This window comes from Lissotriton vulgaris, chromosome 2_1, assembly GCF_964263255.1.
Source record: "Lissotriton vulgaris chromosome 2_1, aLisVul1.2, whole genome shotgun sequence".
Classification (NCBI taxonomy): Eukaryota; Metazoa; Chordata; class Amphibia; order Caudata; family Salamandridae; genus Lissotriton; species Lissotriton vulgaris.
In genome coordinates, this window is record NC_141687.1 from 1224512396 (window position 1) to 1224532508 (window position 20113).

Consider the following 20113-nt stretch of genomic DNA (forward strand, 5'->3'; position numbering starts at 1 on the left):
GGGGATTGCAGGGTGGTGGGAAATTTGTGACTGCCTGCAGAGTCCAGGTCTTTTTCTCAGAGAAATGATTGGAAATGTGTTTTATAGATGTTTAAGCTTTGCACAGGTGTCTGGGTAAATAAACCTGGTGAAAGTCATGCAAGTCACCTCCCTAGCAGTGAGAGGGTTAACGTCAGCAGTAAATGACCAAGAGCTGCATGTACAACTGTTGTCTGTGGTCACAAAGGCTGTAATCGGGCTTTGTGAAAGTGGCACCTCTCCATAATGTACAAAACCCCTTTAACTAGTCAGAAAAGGCTTTGGAACCATTTCCGAATTGCTAACAGGAGGAGACCTGAAAGGAGCGTCCCTTTTGTTGAAAAAGAAGTTAAGCTGAGCGTCCCTTTTGTTGAAAAAGAAGTTATTAAGCTATCAGGTTAAACTGTCTACAATTAAGCAGCAAGTCACCATTCTGCGTATTCTACATTTTTTTTATTTTATCAACATCTACTAAATAAATATTCAAGTGAAGCCAATGCCATGGGTGTTGAAAAAAATAAAACAGAGCAGGTTCCAGTCCTCACCACTTAATGCACCAGCTGAAGGTAAAATAAAGAGTTGTGTGGATCGAGCTAAACAAACATGTCATTGTTTGACTGAACAAATACATGGTCACAACTGACATCCTTGTAACATGAAGGGGGGTGGGGGAGTGACATGTTGGGAAATGCTGAGAGAGAGCCAGACAAAGGAATAATGCAGCTAAGGCCTATTGACTCACCGGGAATCTCCAGCAGCAAGAAATAGAGCCCAGCAGCATGCAGGCCATGCAACCGCTGCTCGACATTGGTCTTTTTACTCTCCAACAACTGAATGAAATGATACAAAACAGCCACAAGAGCTTTGTGGGAAATATCATTTGCTGCAAAAAGTGTCCAAACATTCTGAAACAAGAAAAAGACAATCTGTGTTATGCCCCTACAAATGTGTACAATATACACCTCAATCCCAACTGCTCCCCTACAAAGTTTGCCCCATTGGTCTTTCAAACAATGGATTTGATCTGTTGTCCTCTCTCTCTCTCTCAAGACTTTCTAATAACACAACTGCTAAATTGCTCTACACTTCCATATGCCCCTCAGCTTCTATTCTTGATTATTTCTGCGTTGTCCACATTATTGTCACTGGCACAGCTTACTTCACTTTTGATTGAGTCCCTCTTCCATCAAGGATTTTTCTTTTAGTGGTAGTTACTCCACCAGTTAGACAAGTGCGCTGACTCAGGCAGCATTAATGCTCTTGGTGGGAATGTTGTTCATCTGCATTGTACTTGTATGACAGATTAACAGCAAAAGTGTAACAAACTGAAAAGAATATACAAGCCTACCTCTAGTCATGTTTAGCAGGTTACAGTTTTAGATCCGCTGACATGCACAACATCAGGAAATGGAATACATTTCTATTTTTGTTAGACTTTAATTTTTTTTATTCGCATCTCTTTTATTAAGATTTGTTTTTACTTTTAGAAAGCGCAGCTTTGTTGTTCGCATTAACAGCCACGTCCTAACCCACTCAAACTCAAGTCGACCATACTATCTCGTCTTTCAGTAGTGAACGCCAGCTTCAGGGAAGGTGGTCACAGTCTGCTCTCTATACCTAGGGAGCTGAAATTGGTAAGATGAAGACTTGCTTAATATAAACAATAGAGCAGACTGCAGTGGATAGTTAAGTGCAGGGATGGAGCTCCTTTCTTAATCTTTCATCAGATTAACAGGATGGAGCCTCAATCCGGTATGGAAAGAGATGCACTTGAAGACGAACATACGAATGATAAAGCAAGAACATTAAAGCAATGTGGTTAGCTTATAAAACATGTACACGAGTTTTGCTTAAAGAAACAGCCATATTAGCCTCTCTCACACATGCTTAGCTTAATTTTCTTTTGTAGTAAGCATCCATTTCCATCATAATGTCCTCCTCAAATTAAGCCAGGCCTCGTTCATGCTCTATTCCAGAGGTCTTCAAACTTTTGTAGGCTGAGGCCCCCCAGCTGAATTTTTTTAGATGATGGGCCCCCCACCACCTGATGGAAATGTCTGGAAACTATCCCCACTCGCATATTCCGGGCATATCCAGCAAATAATGTTTTAATACATAAGAGTGTTTAGTAAACTGCAGGTTTGTGAGTGGGTGTGGTGAAGTGAGAGGCTTATTACACAGCTTAAAACACCATTTTCCAAGATAAAATGTGCGCAAATTGTTTTTACTAGAATGCTTTGTTTTACACAGGACATAGATTGATAACACCACCAACATAAATGTGACAGGTATGCCTGTTTTTCAGAGACTGTCAATCTGTGGATGGATTTTTGCTTATGCCATCCTCAGGTTGTGCTACACATCCAGTCGTGAACAGTACTTAGCCTTTAATATTGCAAGTGCTGAGAACCCAATCTCACATAAATAGGGCGAGCTGAAAGGCAAGAGTTTTGATAGCAGTTTCTCCCAAAGCTGAATATTATGCAGACATTTTCAGCCAAGACAGGGACTGCAAGGGAGACAGTGTTGTCAGATTTTTCAAGCACTCCCTAGCTCAGAGCTGATACACGAGAAACAAATCTTCTGTAGAAATCATTACCAAACGTCTTAGGGAGCATTATAATGGGATAATTGCCCACCAACCAGTTATGGATCAGAAGACAGTTGAAAGTCCGCAGAGAGGGCGCTGAACGAATACCTAATTGAGAATTCCTTAGTGGTACGATAAGTTTCTTGCCTGAAGCAATGGGGGTTCAGGCTTATCTTTAAAAAAATAAAACTAATAATAAATTAATGATGTTGTCTATTTTACTTCAGCGCAATGTTGTCTGACAGACTTTGTGATGGCATGGACAGGTCAGGGATTTTGGGTGCCCTGGGCGAAAACCTTTTTGTGGGCCCCTGTTCAGTACAGGTTTGAGTTTAGATGATTTATTTTCAGCTCTGCCATACCCAATTAACCAGGCTACTAACGGTGCACAGGCGCTGAAGTCGAAATTCTAAAAGCATTTACATCTATTATTCAGAGATAGTGATGTGTTTTCACTGTTGTAACAAAGCAGAAGCCCACTCATTTTACAGTGAATAATATTGGTTATAGCCTCCAATTTCTCATATGTGAGGACCCACTTGGATCTAACTTTTTTATAGTTAACTTTATGGTTGTTGCATGAAACAAACACATTTCTCTGTAAATAGTAATAGGCTCCCTCACATCAATCACATTAAAAAGAAATTAAACAAAACAGTATCTGCAAGAATCTGTTTAGGAATTATTTCAGGCCATCAGGGCAAAACCAGAACTGTCTATCAACGGGCCCCTGGACGGCTGGATTGAAAAGCATTTAGAGGTCTGCTTTTGTAATTTAGGACGAAAACCGTGATGGGGCAGGATATTCCCATACTTGTGTACAGGAGTGAGTGAGGTGACCATATGCATTTAGGTTTGGAGTTCAGTCAGCTGGTTGATTGAGCCCTGTGGGAGGAGCTACGTACCGCAGGAGCCGCGGTGAGCCGTGAGCAGAACCGCGCTGGAAAGCCGCGCTGAAGCCTGAGTCCAGCCTGCCTTCGGATAGTCGGGTCATCGGTTAACGGACCCCTGGGCCCCTGGACCCCCGGACCCGCCGCTACGTTGTTGCGCCTTGCTGCTTTCCCGGACACGCTTTGCCGCCTCCCCTGCCTCCCCTGCCTCCCCTGAAGCACTGACGGCTGCCTCCCCTCGATCGCTGCTTCACCAGAACATTGCACCACCTGTGCTGTGGTTGGTGGCTGGCGGTGGCTGGTGGTGTCTGGCGGGTTTAGCTCTCCCTGTGCTCTGGGAGCCCCCTGAGAGCTGAGCAGACAGACAGGCTGGGAGTTGAAGAGTTGAAGCGTCGATTGCAGAGCGGTGACTAGGTGAACGCAGAGGGGAGGTGAAGGATGGTGCACATACTCTGAAAAGGGGCAAAGGGGTAAACAAGCAAAGGAAATACAAGCAGAGCAAAAGCAAAGGAAAAGCAAATACAAGGCAAAGGAGCAAAGGAAGGACAGCAGTGGGGTGAGGTGAGGAGGCTACTTCTCAAACTTCCTCACCCACAACTTGCCCTTAGCAGACCCCCGGCAGCCCAGGTCTCCCCTGTGCCTCCCCCGCGCATCCGGCACCCATTACAAAGGAAGAAGTGGACCGGGGGCTCCGACATTCGGGTTTCTGCATCTGCTTGCGAGGCAAGATGCGGAGGCGAGGAAAAGAGGAAGGGACGCGAGCGCGGCTGCTGTTAGAGGCGGCTGCGAAGTAAGAGCCCGGGGTGCAGACCGAGGGGGCTGCTTGACTAGGTCTCCCAGCCTGCGGTCCCCCTGCGCGCTCCGCTTGCTCCCCGCCTCAGTTTGGGAAAAATACTGTTTAAAAAAACTGTTTCAAACTGTTTCAAACTTGCCCAAAAGCTGATTACTAGCGCCGCCCCCGCCTTTTCTATCACCGTCCCGAAACAGTGGTCTAGCGCTGTGGTCAGCAAATCACCCTATCCGCAGTCACACCAACAGCAGATGCCCTACAAACCACAGCCTGCCAACTACTTGCCAACTCCATCAAAGCCACAAGCCACACAAGTCATTTGGTTGGATACATTATTTAAAAACACTTCAACATACTTGAAAAGAAGGCCAGCCTGCTCCACCGCCGAAAGCCGCTGCCTAAGATACTTCCCAATTAAAAGGAACTTCCCTACAGCCCGACAAAGGTCAATCCTAAGCATTTCAACCATGAGATCAGGTAAGCCGCGTGGCGAAGATAAACCACCAGAAAAACCACAGGGGAAGACAAAAAAGGGTAGACGGGATCCCCCGAGTACAACCAAAGAGGCAGAAGAAGGGTCATCTGCGGGCAGGGGTAAGAGCCCCAAAAAGTTAACTTTGAAAGAGCCACACATCACCTCAACAGAGTTTTCAGAACCCTTCCAAGACATGATAAAACTCGGATCGCAGAGCTTAGCCGCAGCTCCAAAGAGGTCCCACCGGGACAGCACAGACTGCAAACAATCAGAAAATAAAAAGGGCCAACCTGACAATGATGCAATGCCCTCTCCTGCCCATAATGCCCAAGCCTCGCAACGCAAAGCAAGCAAACGAGCATTAATCACCGACTTTCTCAAAGTTTGTCAAAGACTCTCCACTGGGTATGGAGTGGATCTTTCACAACACAATGTTAGTTCTAATTCTAATAGTAATCAACATAACTCCCCCACGGAGCCCATGAACAAGAGCGCCAAATTAACATCGTCACTAATCAATTCAAGGTGTCAAAGCGAGCCCTGTAATGTCTCCAAAACAAAAACAAGAAGGAGTCCTGGGGGCGGGGGATCGGGTCCTCCTGGGCCGGACGATTCGTCCAGCCCACAACAAGTCAAAGGCTCGGACCGACCCTCGGAGCAACCATCTCCCAAGGCTCAACAAGCATTTCACCGTCCAACGGTCTGTGCCCTAGTCCATCAGGCTCCAGACGCAAGTAACGACTCGGTCTTTTTGGAGCAAAGCCCATGGCTAGTCCAGAAAAAGATCTCTAAAACAACAGAGGAAGGCTCTCCGCATAATCAAAATTGCACTCAAAAACCGAGTCCATCGTCACTGGTGCATTTCCCTAGTCTAACGAGCGGTCAATCCACACCGGAACTAGACAAAATGGATGAAAACTATAGCTTTCTCTTTGCAGGACCAGTAACTGAAGAAATCGACCAAAGTAAAATTCCGAAGTTACAAGAAGTAAATGCAACTGCAAACGACACAGTAGTTCTCAAATTAAGCACATGCCAGTTCTCAGTCTCTAAAGTTCTATGCCCTGGTAAGGAAGAAAGTCCTGGCAAGGAAGAGAGTATTTTAAAAAGGTCATCGCAAAGGAGCGATCACTGGCGTGAGCACCATACCCAAACAGAGCTCTTCGAGCACCTCGACTCTCCAGCTATACTTAGTCAAACCCAGGGCGAAACATCGGACAGCATTCTAATGGCCACCATATGGCCACAACTATTAAAATCAATGGAAACCATAGGCGTAGCAATGTCATACCACGCAGACAAACTAGACACGCAAGTCGACCTGCTGAATATCCTGGCCTCCCATGTCCAGGGGATAGAATCAAATTTACAGGACCTAAATAGCATGATAACGAAGGTGCAACTTAACAAGGACACCGCCTTTTACACCTGTCACTGCTCCCAAATAATAGACAAACTGGCTACAGTCCCCAGTTTGATGACACAAATACTGGGAGCCGTCACGGAATCATCAACGGAGACAAAGAAGACAACTACCAGCCAAGTAAACGACCATCAAGAAGCCAATGAGGGATTTGGCAGGTCAACCAACGTCTGTAGTGGCGAAGTGAGCCCCGAAACGCAAATAAAAACGCACTCTACCTCTCCAAACGACACCACTACGTCAGCGATCGCGGACGAACAAACTCCAGTTGACATCCGAGAGGAAGCCCCGCAAACTCAGGCATCATCATCAAACGATCCTATCAGCAGCAAACACATTGAACAGGTACCCGTACTTACTAAGAGAGAAAGGAAGCGCCTGAGAAAGCAAGAAAAACTAAATCACACACTCGAAGGGTGCTAATAACTCAGCCTCAAGAAACCAACACCGACTCCAACGATAAAGAAAAGAAAGAGCAGATAGAGGACGTCCCATCCCAAACCACAACAACGTTAGAGCGTGGGCCAATTCCAAAAGTTAACTCTCCAACTAAGGCAGCCATTACCTCGAATGGCCCAACAGAATGCACCAGTTCAACCCAGATTGCAAGGAAAGTGTACAGCATATTTAATTTCCCAGGAGGGAAAGTTGAACGCAAATTACTAAGCTCAGAGCCAACAAACAACACAGATACTTAACTACAACTTCAATCTAATTCTAGCCCTTTTTCCACGCAAGCACCACCAAACAATATACAAGCAGACGCAGATAAACCCTTAAAGATTAAGGTAAAAAAGACAAGGGAACCGTTGAGTGGAGACTCACAAGCACCATCAGTTACAGTTCCCAACGGTCACGTGGAAACAAGCATCGTACACACATCTAACTCGGTCATACCCGATCCAGAAGCAGACCAAGTAGGAACAGTTCTCTCAAACACTGAAGAGACAAGACGACTGAAAAACCAAAAGTGGCACACCCCAAGAAACAAACTCGAGCTAATCCCGCTATATAGCTCAAGAGGGTCTCATGACATCCTGAACAGAGGGTCCATTTTAAAACTTCTAGAAGAACTACCAGGCTTGAGACACTTAAAAACCAGTGACTTGGTGTCAATTGAGTTCAAACCAAACCCTTACCAAACAGGCCCCGACTCAACGATTACAACGTGGACCGAACATATCTTCACAGAATTAATCCTGACACACAGGGAAGAATTCACGTTATGGGGCATTGAGCTAAAAAAGGTCGAGCCTGTACGATATCCCAGCCCGTTGCAGAAACAAAGCCCAAAACGAAGCCTTCTAAAAGGTGCCAAAGGCCCGGATCAAAAAAGCAACATCGAAAAAGAAGATTATCCATTCAGGCAAATTACTATTACACTCGCCCACCTGGAGGCAGACACACTTGATAGTCATCAACAAGCTCCCCGGGTACCAACTAAAAGGAAGGTAGAATGAACCAACGGAAGATTAACAACTGCAGGAAAAGAGCAGGGCTGTAAGATCTGTTCGTGGAATGTCAACGGCCTAAATACAAAGTTGGAGGAAGACGACTTTATAGAGTTCATCACCCAATACAAAATACTTTTGTTTCAAGAAACATGGCAGACGAAAAATTCGCCTCTTGTGGGATACAAAGAATTTTTTACCCCGGCTCTCAAGGAGGCACGTCCAGGTAGGGCTAAGGGAGGCCTCACAACATACATATCTACCGACATCCTCTGGTCAGCCAGCCCCATCGAATTGGACTCCACATGGATGCAATGCATCAAAATTGAAATTTCGCCCATCATCGGCCTACTGATCGTAAATCTATACATACAACCCGGCGGAAAACATAAAGGGAAGAGGATAAAACAATTAACCTCCGCAATTAACACATTGAAATCCACCTACCCAAGTGATAACATGCTAATCACAGGAGATTTCAACATGAACTTAATGCAAGGCCAGGAGGGTACTCTTCCTACCCACATTGAACCTCGACACGGTAACCAAAGTAGACAAAGCGCAATGGGGAGGAAATGTGCTGCAGAACTGGAAGACCTCAACTTGTACACACTAAACGGAAGGGGCCACCTTGACAGACCAGCCGCTTTAACGAGGGTCACTAGGAACTCAGGATCAACAATAGACTATACCTTGGCCGACCCCGACCTATTCCCCCATATCAAAGACTTCCACATTGTGGAACGGGGTGAAAGCGACCATTACCCTCAGACTTTCACTGTATCAATTCTATTAAATAAATCCGAGCAAGCGCAGCCTTTAACATTGAACACTCAACTTTTTAACCTGCAAAGATTAAATTGGAAAGAAGACAACATTCCCAACTTAATGGAGACATGCCACTTATTGCTCTCACCACCAGCCTTATCCAAAGATATAGTAAAGACCTGGGAGTCCTTCGTAGTGAACATAAATATAAAATACCAAACCAACCACAGAGGACACAAAACAACAAGAAACGGAGGAGGGAAATGGTACACTCCAAAACTGCGCTTATTAAAAAAGCAACTAAACTCATATCTCAGGACTCAACGTAAAAAGGACCCCCAACTATCACAACAAACCCTGAAAAAAATTGAATTCTTAAAAAAAGAGCTAAAACGTGAGACCAAATTGGCCAAGCAAGAGTATAAGGAAAAATTACAATGCATTATACTCCATGCTAGTAAACTACGAAATTCCAAAGATTTCTGGGCAAAAATACATTTTATGCTCAACGGCAAACACCGACAGTTCAATTCGGAGTTGACCGATCAGCTTTGGGGCACTCACATTAATTTACTTTACAATTTCACGTACGATACATCTACAGACAACACATTCGCAACCGCCTGCGAGCCCTGCCCAACACCAAGCCTGAGATCAATGGTAGAAGCAAAGTCCTCTCAATCCAAAGACACCTGCAGTCAACCGCCACAGGACTTAACTGGAGAAATTGATCAGATAACACCAACGCAGGTTTCAAAGACCATAAAACATTTGAGACCAGACGGGGCCCCCGGACCAAACGGCCTTCCCAACGCCCTATTCAGGCAAGACCCAATGTTTTGGGCAATTCAACTATCCCCTTTGTTCTGTCACAGCTTAAGGACCGGGAATATTCCTGATTCATGGAGGGGCAGCATTCTACACCCCATATTCAAATCAGGGTCCCAATCAGATCCCAACAATTATAGGCTAATAGCACTAATAGACGTGGAGGCCAAGATCTACGCATTAAACCTATTGGTAGACCTGGAGTCTTGGGTCAACAGCAAAGGGCTAATCCCACTGACACAAACAGGCTTTAGGGCCGGAATGGGTACTCTAACAAATGTATCCGCGCTAACCCTTCTCGCTAAAAAGGCTATCAATAACTCCTCCACGCTATACACTTGTTTTTTGGACCTAAAAGCGGCCTTCGATAAAGTGCCTAGATCAAAACTTTGGGCCAAAATGAAAGCCTGGGGTGCGCCACCAAAGCTATTGGGAGCAATCATAGAACTATACTCACACACCTGGGTACGAATAAAAAAAGGAGATGGACGATGCCTAACAAAGAAATATCAAACTTCTAACGGACTAAAGCAAGGCTGCGTGTTGGCTCCCAGCCTTTTTAACATCTACACCGCAGACCTAGAAAGTGACCTACGCACAATTCAGGGGGACCCACCGAAATTGGGACAAACACCTATTGTGAGTCTACAATACACAGAAGACATTGTGCTCCTCTCACAAACGCCGCTTGGCTTACAGCGCTTGATTTCCAAACTCGCGTTATACATCTCCAAAGCACAACTAACAATAAACCTCAAAAAATCAAACATCCTATGCTTCTCCAGTTCCCGAAAGAAACAACTTAAATATGTCTGGAGGTTAAATTCTTCTATATTAACACAGGTTGATAAATACAAATACTTGGGCATCATACTTGATTACCAACTAAAGTACAAACATCATTTACAACAGGGGAAATCAAAAGCCAAACAACTGCATTTCGCTTTTAAAACCATACAAAAACATTTAAGTGGAAGTTCAACCGGCCACATGTTAAAGATCGTAGCTGCTAAATTCTTGCCATCGCTCACATATGGCTCGGAATTGATGGCATCTAGGGACTCTACAGCGCTGAATCTTGCTCAATCCAAACTGTTTAAACACCTTTTTTCGATCCCGCAACACATTTCACAGGCCCAAATACGTCTGGAATATGGATTAACAAACCAGACTCCGGCAAGACAAGGAGCATTGGCCAAATATTACTGGCATATGAGGGACGCCGAAGACAACTCACTTGCCCACCTCTGTTGGCTAGAGTTCGAAAAACAGGCTGGGTTCTCGAATTCAACATATAAGTCCCTTAGGCAAACGCTTCAGTCTTTAAAGCTGGAAGAAGCCTGGCTTTCACCCGTGTCTTATAACATTTTTAAACAGATCACCAACAAAGCTATCAAACAAGCATCGCTGATAATGGACAAAGGCGCAGTGGCTGGCAAAAGCCACGCCTGGATTGTGTTACCAACATATATCCATCTGAAACATCAGCCATACTTGCAAGATTGTTTTAGGGATCACTACAAGAGGAAATTAAGTCTTCTGAGGCTGGGTTGGTTCTCGAGCAAAGATCTCACCCCCAATTGGCTGCGTACCTGGCCAACTTCAAACTGTCGCCTTTGTGGCAAGGGCGCAGAGTCATTATTGCATTTATTATGCATATGCCCGGCACTCCAAAATCTAAGGAAGACGCTCTTGTTACCACTCCTAAGAGAAGCACAAGTAAGAACCTGCAGGGCGGCTGTAATAAAATGCCTTAGCGGGTCTTGGATACAACTTTCCTGCAAAACTATAAAATTCTTGGCCCACGCTGCCCAAGAGCTGGAAAACAAGGAAACAATTAAAGACGACCAGTGCCAATTGGCCCGCCCAGGGCTGGGCCCAGACTCTCCCTCAATCTCTTAAATGGATACCCTTCATTCCACTTTTCCGGCATAAAAAAAAAAAAAAAAAAAAAAACTTCATTCTGAGTTAACAATGTGTTACTTCCATCAAGTTACACTTAACCCCCAAGCACTGTACCCCCGTTTAGAATATCTATTTGTTGACTGGCAGCTGCAATGAGACAGTTATCCCCGTGCCCAGTTCCATCTGTGTTTCTCAACTTTACACCGTAACTGCACATTCGAGCAATTTGCTAATGCTTTGCGTTACTTTAATGTATTATCTTTTTATGTGATTTATGTTGTTTTTAATGCTGTTTCAAAGATGTAAAGTTTTATCCCATGGCGGCAAGACCCACCCTTTTATGATTTTCACAAATCAAATAAAGTATTACTTACTGCATTTAGGTGTGCATGTGTAGACGGGAGCACAAAATGCAAGAACATAAGGCTCACTCAACTGAAAGGTGGGTTGCTGAAGCCTCAACTCTCCCCTCTTTCCAATCAACCCAGAATGACTGGAGCACAGACACGGAGCCGCTCTGGGGACGCCAAACGTAAGATGACGAGGAATATTCCTTTAGGGGGCGTGTACCGAGCTGAAGGCACCGCCCTGGCATGACGTGGCATCCTGTCGATTGGAGAAAAGGGAGGAAGCCCTAAACTCTGCGTGTGACGACACCGAGGAGGAAGCCAGAGATGAGCATCGAAGCCGTGAACAGAAGGAAGAAGGACGTGAAGCTGCGCAAAGAACCAGAGACACCGAAGAAGAGGACACGCCTGGAGGCCAACGTTCCCGCGAGTCACCCAGCCACACTCACGGAGGAGTGTGGCTCTCGGAGGTACGACAGAGGGTGTCGAGCTGGGTTGGGAGGCGGGGCGGGTCCGAGAAGAGGTAGTCTCAGTGTAAATATTTCAGAAGCACTCTCCCCGTGATCCACGCGCCTCTATACCCCCCTCCTACAATACACCCTTTCACGATAGTGCATTTGAAGCGGTCTAATGACGAAATGTCTCACTCTAGCAACAGTGTTTTCCCTCACTCCCTGGGCCCCCTGGCATACGAGTATTCAGACGGTTATCGGATTGTGCCCCTCTGCTTTGTTTTTGCTCACGCTCATACCCCGAAAGGAACATCCTGAAACATCAAGATCTCTGGTCTTTGTTCAAGAAGCCCAAGAGGAAGTAGCCCTACGAAGAGGGCTCCCACCCATCACCAAGGTCACCACGGATCCTGCTGCTCCCACTCGGGAAAGACTTTTAACAAAGAAAAAGAAGACCTTTATAAAAATAAAACCGTACCTACCTAGATCCAGTCTCCGGTCCCTTTCTCCTACCCCGCCACAGCATGTTAGTGCAGAGTGCGACTAATGAATGTATGTTTAGCGGTGGGCTTATTTGAGTGAGATTGCAGATGGGGCAGTGAGGGGGGGGGGGACAGGTGAGTGAAGTGTCACGAGTGCAGGTTCAGTAGAGTGCTCGTGTGACTGCAGGGTGAGGTACAGGGTGAACAGCGCAAGTGCATTGTGAGTGCAGAGTGATCACTGTGAGTGGTGAGTAAGTGGTTGAATGGTGTGAGTGCATTGTGAACAGTGTGAGCTCATTGTGATCGCTGTGAGTGGAGGTTAAGTGGGTGAATGGTGTGAGTGTATCAGGATCAGTGTGAGTGAAGGGTGAGGGTGAAAGTGAAGGGCGAGAATGAGGAGCGAGTTGTCTGAAAGCAAGGTGCAATCCCAGACACTTGAAATAACTCAGCATGTTATTGACGGCAGTGTAGGGTTTCAAATGTGGTAAACTATTGCTATTATGGCAGTAACCAGGGATCAGGGTGGTGGAAGAAAATAATGTGCGCATCCCTCAACAAACTTCCAATCTTCTGATTAGCGCTGCCAGCTTATTATTTTGATGTCACAGATGGTATAAAAATAAGCAGTCACCTGAAGCTACATTTTCAGCACTTGTCTGTGCATACTTTGAACAGCAAATATAAATAGAAATAACTTCATTGTTTTCTAGAGCTGCCTAAATGATCCATGACTGATAATAAGAGCTAGAAAATAATTTCCCATGAAAACCTAAAACTCCATATTCTCGAATCCAGTGTCCAGAACTAGAAGACATGACAAGGCAATACTAGAAGGAGACTGCGGTTTGAAGGTGTGCGTATTAATAGGGATATGTGTTGTTTGCGGTAGCTGTGTTTGGTCAGATTACGGCATTGAGAGTATGAATGTGAAAATAGAAAAATAAGTATTAAGAAGTTGTCGAAGATAAGAGATTAAAGTATTCAGGCTTGCTTTTAGTCTGAAGGCTCAGGGGTGTACATATGTAAAAAGACTACTTGTTTGTAGGATTTGAGTGACATAGAAAACTATGCATTGTTGTGACTGATTAACATTGATTGGTATTAGTGGAACTTATTTTCACAAACGGGTGAAGTTTCATTGACTTGGGTGATTTCACGCTGGTTGAGATTTTACCTGCAGATGTGACACAGATTCTTGAATGATTGAGATACCGTTTCCTTAGTAAAGAGCAAACAAAAATTGTAGACGACGTTGTTGAAGTTGTATGAAAGCGAGGAGTATTGTGCTGTGGTTGGATCGTTACGATTGAATACCATATTTGGATTAGTCGGGAAATATTTGCAAAACTATTAGCTTAAATTGGATTGGTTGACAAGGAATTATATACGGAACAAAAAAGTATTGCGATTGGAAACGTATTGCCCATTGCATTGCAAAAATGAAATGTTCTAAAGAAATTAAAAATGCAGTCAGAGTGGATGCTACTATTCCAGTACTAAATGGCAAGAGGCACCGCCAGAGGGTACGCCTGCTCATATTAGAACAATGGAGCATGGATTACACACTTAATCTTGGCTTCGCCAGTGAAGTAGAATCACTAAGGGGGTGCATTGAGTTTTCATAGATAGGGGACATTTAATACAAGGATTTTTGAGAATTTGAAGGGAACATTGCATGAGATGATGCCACCATCTACACAATACGAGGCTCTTAATGTATGCAAAAAGGTTGCAAGAGAAAAGGAGCACGAAAAATACCAGAGAAGGACAAAGCAAGAAGTGCAGAATTAGACAGATGCTCGATGGGCTGAAGAGCAGCGTATATGGAGGAAAGGTTTTCATAAAGAGAGACAGACTATATCCAGCTATTGCTACAGATACTGAGGAGCAGGGAAAAGAGGAAGATCACCAGATGAAAGATTGGGTTGAGATTTTAGGACAGATTTTGGTCTCAAGACCTCCACCTTATACTACTTCTATGGTTCACGGGGACCCTAGTGCTGATGCAGATGCCACAACAGCAACTGGTCTTGCAGACCCGAGTTTAGCCGAAATTGAAAGGTCCACACAGATACTCCAATTGGCCCACCAACTCTGGATCAACCCCAAGTTGTAGTTCCAACAGTGACCAGTACAACTGGAACACATACTACATCCCAGATAACCCCCATAAAATGCCCCGATAATGGTCAGAGAAATATCTAACTGCTCCTTCAAATGTGGATTTAAGATCAGCAGCGCCTCAAATCGTAGGAGGTGTGCCTGCCGCAGGATTTGTTCAGACTTCACTAAATCTCAGATTGTCGTGTGGAGATCCCACAGACAGTACAAGCACTGATAGATGGAGGAACCTTAGTCTTTACGAGTTTGATTGCACCTGGTGATATTAATACTTCCACAGAAGGTAATGTACCTGCATGACTAGAAGAAGCAGCAGGGAACAGAAAGGTAAACAGCGCCAAGACAGTGGAAAGACAAGATCCAGAAAGGGAGAAGCCATTAAAATGTAGTCAAATGAAAGATAGAATTGAAAGTAGTAATAAGGGGATGCCAAGAAATTGAACAACACTGAAGAAAGGAGAACACACACATTTCACTTCATTTTGACATTGATGTCATAAAAGCACATACAACAAGACATTCATAATATAACAAATGGTTGAATCATGCATGGCAAACAGTGGCAATATATACAAGTAAGCCAACCGTTGGACATTTCATCCAGAGGAGGGATCACATCATTATTACCTCCTTAAATTACATAATATACTCTGAATACAATAATATCAGTATCATATGATGTATTAAGTAGCAGCACACAAAATGTATTAACCACAGAGCGGGCCATACACCATAGGATTAGTAATTAATAAATAACTAATAAAATTATTAAAATATAAAAATCAGACTTCCAATAAAATACATTTGTAGACCAATGTGATAAAAAGTTAAAATATTATTAACACAGTATAAAATGCCACTATTAATTTTTTTGCATAATTCGATTCAATTGATGATACTCTTTAACCCGTTCCGTGCTTATGGCTGAACCACACAGTCATGAGCCACGGGCACCGTGTGCTCATGTCGGCGTGGTTCCGTCATGGGGCTGCCGCTCCGCTCATTGGTCTCTTGGAAGTGCACCCTGGATTGGCTGGTGCGCTAATTATCCGCACAGCCAAACGATTGGCTGATGCCCTCCTGATAAAGATTCAGACAACAGAAGCAGGGCTCCAAGCGGATATCGTAATGGCAACATTTGACCACAAGTTAAACCAAATTAACACTGAACTCGCTGAATATAGGGATCATTTAATCCATTCTAAGATTTCAAAACTTCAGAAGGATTTAAAGAATTTTACTAGAGAGAAGGCGTACCCTTATACATCTGATGAATATGCCAAACAAAAATTGGCAGAGGGCAATAATAGTAATCAACAAGGACCTCCTCGCCAGTATACCACCAGTACCTCAAGCGAGGGGAGTGATAATGTCTTTCCACCTAAGAGAAGAGGAAGAGGCAGAGGGCGTAGTCAATGGCGGGGGGCTAGACCACCTTTTTTCCAACAACCGTTTCAACAATACCCAAATAATGCCTATAACTGGCCCATGATGGGCTACCCACCCCCTGATTTATATCAAAACCAACAGTTTGACAACCAGAGATTCCCGAACCCGGAATACCAAAACGCTCAATTCCAGAACTTCCAGGGGCCTTTTTTAGGGAGAGGTCATGGAAAGGGCTGAGGCAAACAGAAAACCCAGGCACGTGCCAACTGGTCCGATCAGGACGAAGAAATCACCCAGGTGGAAGTTTGTGGAAGTTAAGGTATGTCAACACTTCTTCCTTGCCCAATAACACCACACAAAAATACAGAAATCCAACAATAGAGACGTCTTTACTTGAAGCTTTTAGGAGACCTTGTGCTGGGCTTTTTTTGTTGGGGTTAGTGGGCAAGACCAGGTGTCCATTCTCACAAGTCAGGTATAACATTGCCCAATTACTGTCGCACGAAGCCCGGCACTTGCAGACTGGTCTCTCTTTTGAGGACAGTAGCTGGCAAGTGGGTCAGGCATTCCTCAAGATGTGAAGAGGCCTATCCAGTGTTGAGTAATCTGTAAAGGACACAAAAGAGGACAGTGGCTACAGTTCAGACGAAGAGGGTCTTGAACACCGCTCCAAATAGCGATATCTCCAGAACGCGAACAGCTGAAAGGGGATTGCTACAATTCTGGAATCCTGCCAACCCCCTCCAGCTGGTGCAGTGAAAGCCAAGTAAGGGGTTGAAGAGAGGATGTCCCAGACCTGAAAGAGATCCGCAGAGTTGGGATTACAAGAACTCCAGATTTACAAGGGAAGGTCAAACCGAAAAGGCTCATGCTTCTTGATGTATGAAAGGAATGGAGAGAGGTTCTTGAATAGTTTATTGAGGTGCTGTCGCTGGGCAGATGGTCATTGGTGATCTCATGGCTCTTAGCCTCGATTAGCTTTATAGTGTCCCCACAGGTCCTTTCAGTGAGATAAGCCCTATAGACTTGGGTCAGGTCACTCTTCTGCCAGTTGTAGTCCAGCTCCTTGAGCAAGCAGGTAGGTAGACTGAGGATCAAGCAGCATTGTGACTACACAAGATGTGGGGCTAAAATAATCTGTCGGCAAGGAAAAGGAATAGCTTGACCTCGCAGTAGCATACAGGCACTAAATCCTGTTGATCTGTTTTAGATCTCTCTCCAGATGCCTCTCTTTTGTACTGGTTTAAACAAATGTTCCACAGTAGATTGTGGTGCGTAAGGATTCCACAGATCAACTTCTTAATAAGGTGGCGCAATGGTGCAGAGGCCGCAATCCTGATGGGTCACTATTTTTTGTTCACATTAGAATGACCAGGAGGGTGGGTTGTGTAGGTCAGCCGTGGAAGAGCGAGCCAGGGGACTGCGTAGGGGTGAATTTCGATAATAAAGAGTTGACTGTTCTCCACCTGCAGTCTACTGACTGGGACTCTAGAATATCTTGTCATCCATTGGTCTTTTATCATCCTCCTGGGAATGGTTATTTAGCTCCTATGGTGCTGCATTCATCAAAAGCATTTGAGCTCACTAGGGATTCGTTTCCATTGACAACTGCAATAAGGCTCACAGTTCTGATCTATTTTGAGGGGTTGATTGACTTGCCCCATCTTCAATGGGTCTCAGATCACAAGACAGTCGTCAAGGATTGGGCCCCTTTATTAGGTCTGACTGGAGGGTTTGGAAGTGCTGTGGTGTTAAACTGGAATATAGCAGGGGCAGTGGGCAAACAGTCTGATCCCCAGTTGGTAAAATGTATACAATATGTTAGTATCTTATGTTGTCAGGAGCACTGGTATGTATCCAACATCCTTTTTATTGATTGTTTTACATTAAACCCCCCCAACCTTTGAAAGGACAAGGGTAGGAGAGGGGGGGGGCACACCAGTGTTGCATCACTTGTTTCTCATTGCCAATTCTTGGGATACAGGTTCAGCATATTTATAGGGATTAAAGTTAGTGTTTTCTAAATAAAATAGTGTTCCTCTATTGAATACTTATAACTTCATGCACATACCAAGACCCAGCTGGTCACGCTCCGGACATTCCCAAAATCGATTAAGAATGGATTCTAGGGGGAGGAGCCAAGCTCGACATTGTGATGGCCGCACGGTAGCTCGGCTCCGCCGGCCTCCCTGCCCAAATTAATGTATCCTGCCGCCCATCCTGCCCAAAAACGATAACATTTTGTAGATGAAGGACTGCTGATACTTACCACCCGTCCTGGTGGCTCCGACGTTCAGTGGATCAGCAGCGGCGTCCTCCCAGAAAGTGCGGCCTCCGTGGGGTGGAGACCGGGGCCTTGCCTTCAGCGAGTAGCCGGTGAGACAGTGTCAGTGGTGGCCTCGGGTGGAGGATGGAGGCCGGCCGGAGGAGGCCGTTGTGCGAAAAAGCCGGAGGCAACTGAAAGCACCTGGAACTATCGTCCGGTGGTCCAGAGGTGAGGTGCGGCAAGTTGTGTGTGTGGGGGACGCCGTGTTGGTGGCTCCCCCCTTTGTTGCCTTGCCCGGCCATCTCAAACTTCACCGCTCGGTGGCGAAGAGTGGCTCCAGCGGAGCGGTGGCGCCGACGGGTCCCCCTCTTTTGGTGACTCTCCTTTCTGCACAGAGTTTGCTGTTTGGGTGTTTGAGGGGGATCCCGCGGGGGCCCTGCTTGTGAGCCCGCCCCAGGTGTTGGGTCCGAAACGACGGCGCTGCAATCGCAAAATGGCGGCTGATGCCGTATGCTGTGGAACGCCCCGGAATGTCGATGCTGTACTTCTGTACTGTGCTGGGGCCTGCACTGGGGAGCGCGAACCCACGATTGGAGACGTCCTATGAGCGCTGAAGATTTGGCAAGTGACCTTGGCCCAGGATTCTTGTGTGCAAGACAATGTGATGACCGCCATTGCCCCCGGGCCGTCCTTCAGAGATACGGATGGGCCCGAGGTGGTTACTGTTTGTTTCCCGCACTTTGGTGGGAGTAGCGATGTCTTGGTTCGCATGCGGGACGATTTGCTGGTTATCTTTGACACTGGTCTACATGTTTGCCGTAAACAGCTTTTGCATTACCATCGGCGGAGGAGATCCTATGGGTTGCTTCCATTGGCCGTTCAGCAGCTGCTCCACGGCCTTTTCTCTCCGCTTTGTTTTATACTCGCAACTTCGGCATACATCATGGCGATAGCTAAGAAAGGACTGGGGTGAGCCCGGTTCTTAATCCAGAGGACGACTGTTCGGTGCATGGAATTATGGACCGCCCCAAATTGTGATAATTTGTCGAATCCCTAATATGTATGGCTACCTGAAAACTTGCCAGTTTCGTTTTGGGCTGCATTAATTGTTTGTATGGGCGGGGGGTGGGGGCCGTGCGCCTTGTTACATGGTATCCCCTCCCCTGGCTTTCTTTTTTCTCTTTCTCTCTGTTTTTTTTCCCTTTCCCTATATTATCTCATTCTATATTTCGGGTTCATGTTTAGGGCGACAGGCACGCTGCTGGGAGGGGTAGGCCATAGCCTTCTGCAGGGGTGCAGGGTGGGGCGGGTGGATTGGGGTCTATTAGATAGTTATTTGTTTCTATGGCTCTTTTGTGTCCTTTTCTTGGGTCTCCGTGACTGTGCGTGATTCCCGCGGGGTGAGTGCCAGGAGGGGGCGGGGGGGGGGGGGGGGGGATGAGTGGGTATACCTATATAATGAGGTACTTTCAGGTTCTGCTTCTCCTGACTTAGCCGCCCCGCCCCTAAGAATGTTTGCTGTCTGGATTGTTGATCGCCATTATCGCCGTGGGGCGGGTGCAGTAACGTTGAGTCCCCTTTTCCTTTTTCCTAGTATTTTAGTTTTCTTTTACTCTCCGAGTTGGGCTGTATAATGATTGTAACTTTATCCGCCTCACTGATAATTTGATTATTATGAGAGTGATGTTCTGCTTGTCTTTGGGCACATGAGGTTGAGGGTTGACACTACCGAAGAAGACTTGCAAGGGCATCTCTGGCTTGAACGCTTTGGACTATTCTGATGACAGATCTATAGATTCCCTATTATAATGTTGTTGTTACTGTTCCCCGCCATGTGCACCAGGACGCTTAGTGAACAACCGATCCGTTCTTCTTTTAATATAAAATTAACCTTCTGTGATCCTGTGCCGGGGGGTTA

At 45.6% G+C, this 20113-nt stretch overlaps 1 protein-coding gene across 1 annotated transcript in view; it reads right to left on the reverse strand.

The window, feature by feature from the left end:
• NCAPD3 (non-SMC condensin II complex subunit D3) overlaps nt 1-20113 on the reverse strand; it is a 1036822-nt gene that overhangs the window by 898752 nt on the left and 117957 nt on the right. Inside the window, exon 3 of the mRNA XM_086956941.1 lies at nt 761-923. Within this exon, the coding sequence (XP_086813067.1) occupies nt 761-923 (163 nt within the window). The remainder of the gene's footprint in view (nt 1-760; nt 924-20113) is intronic.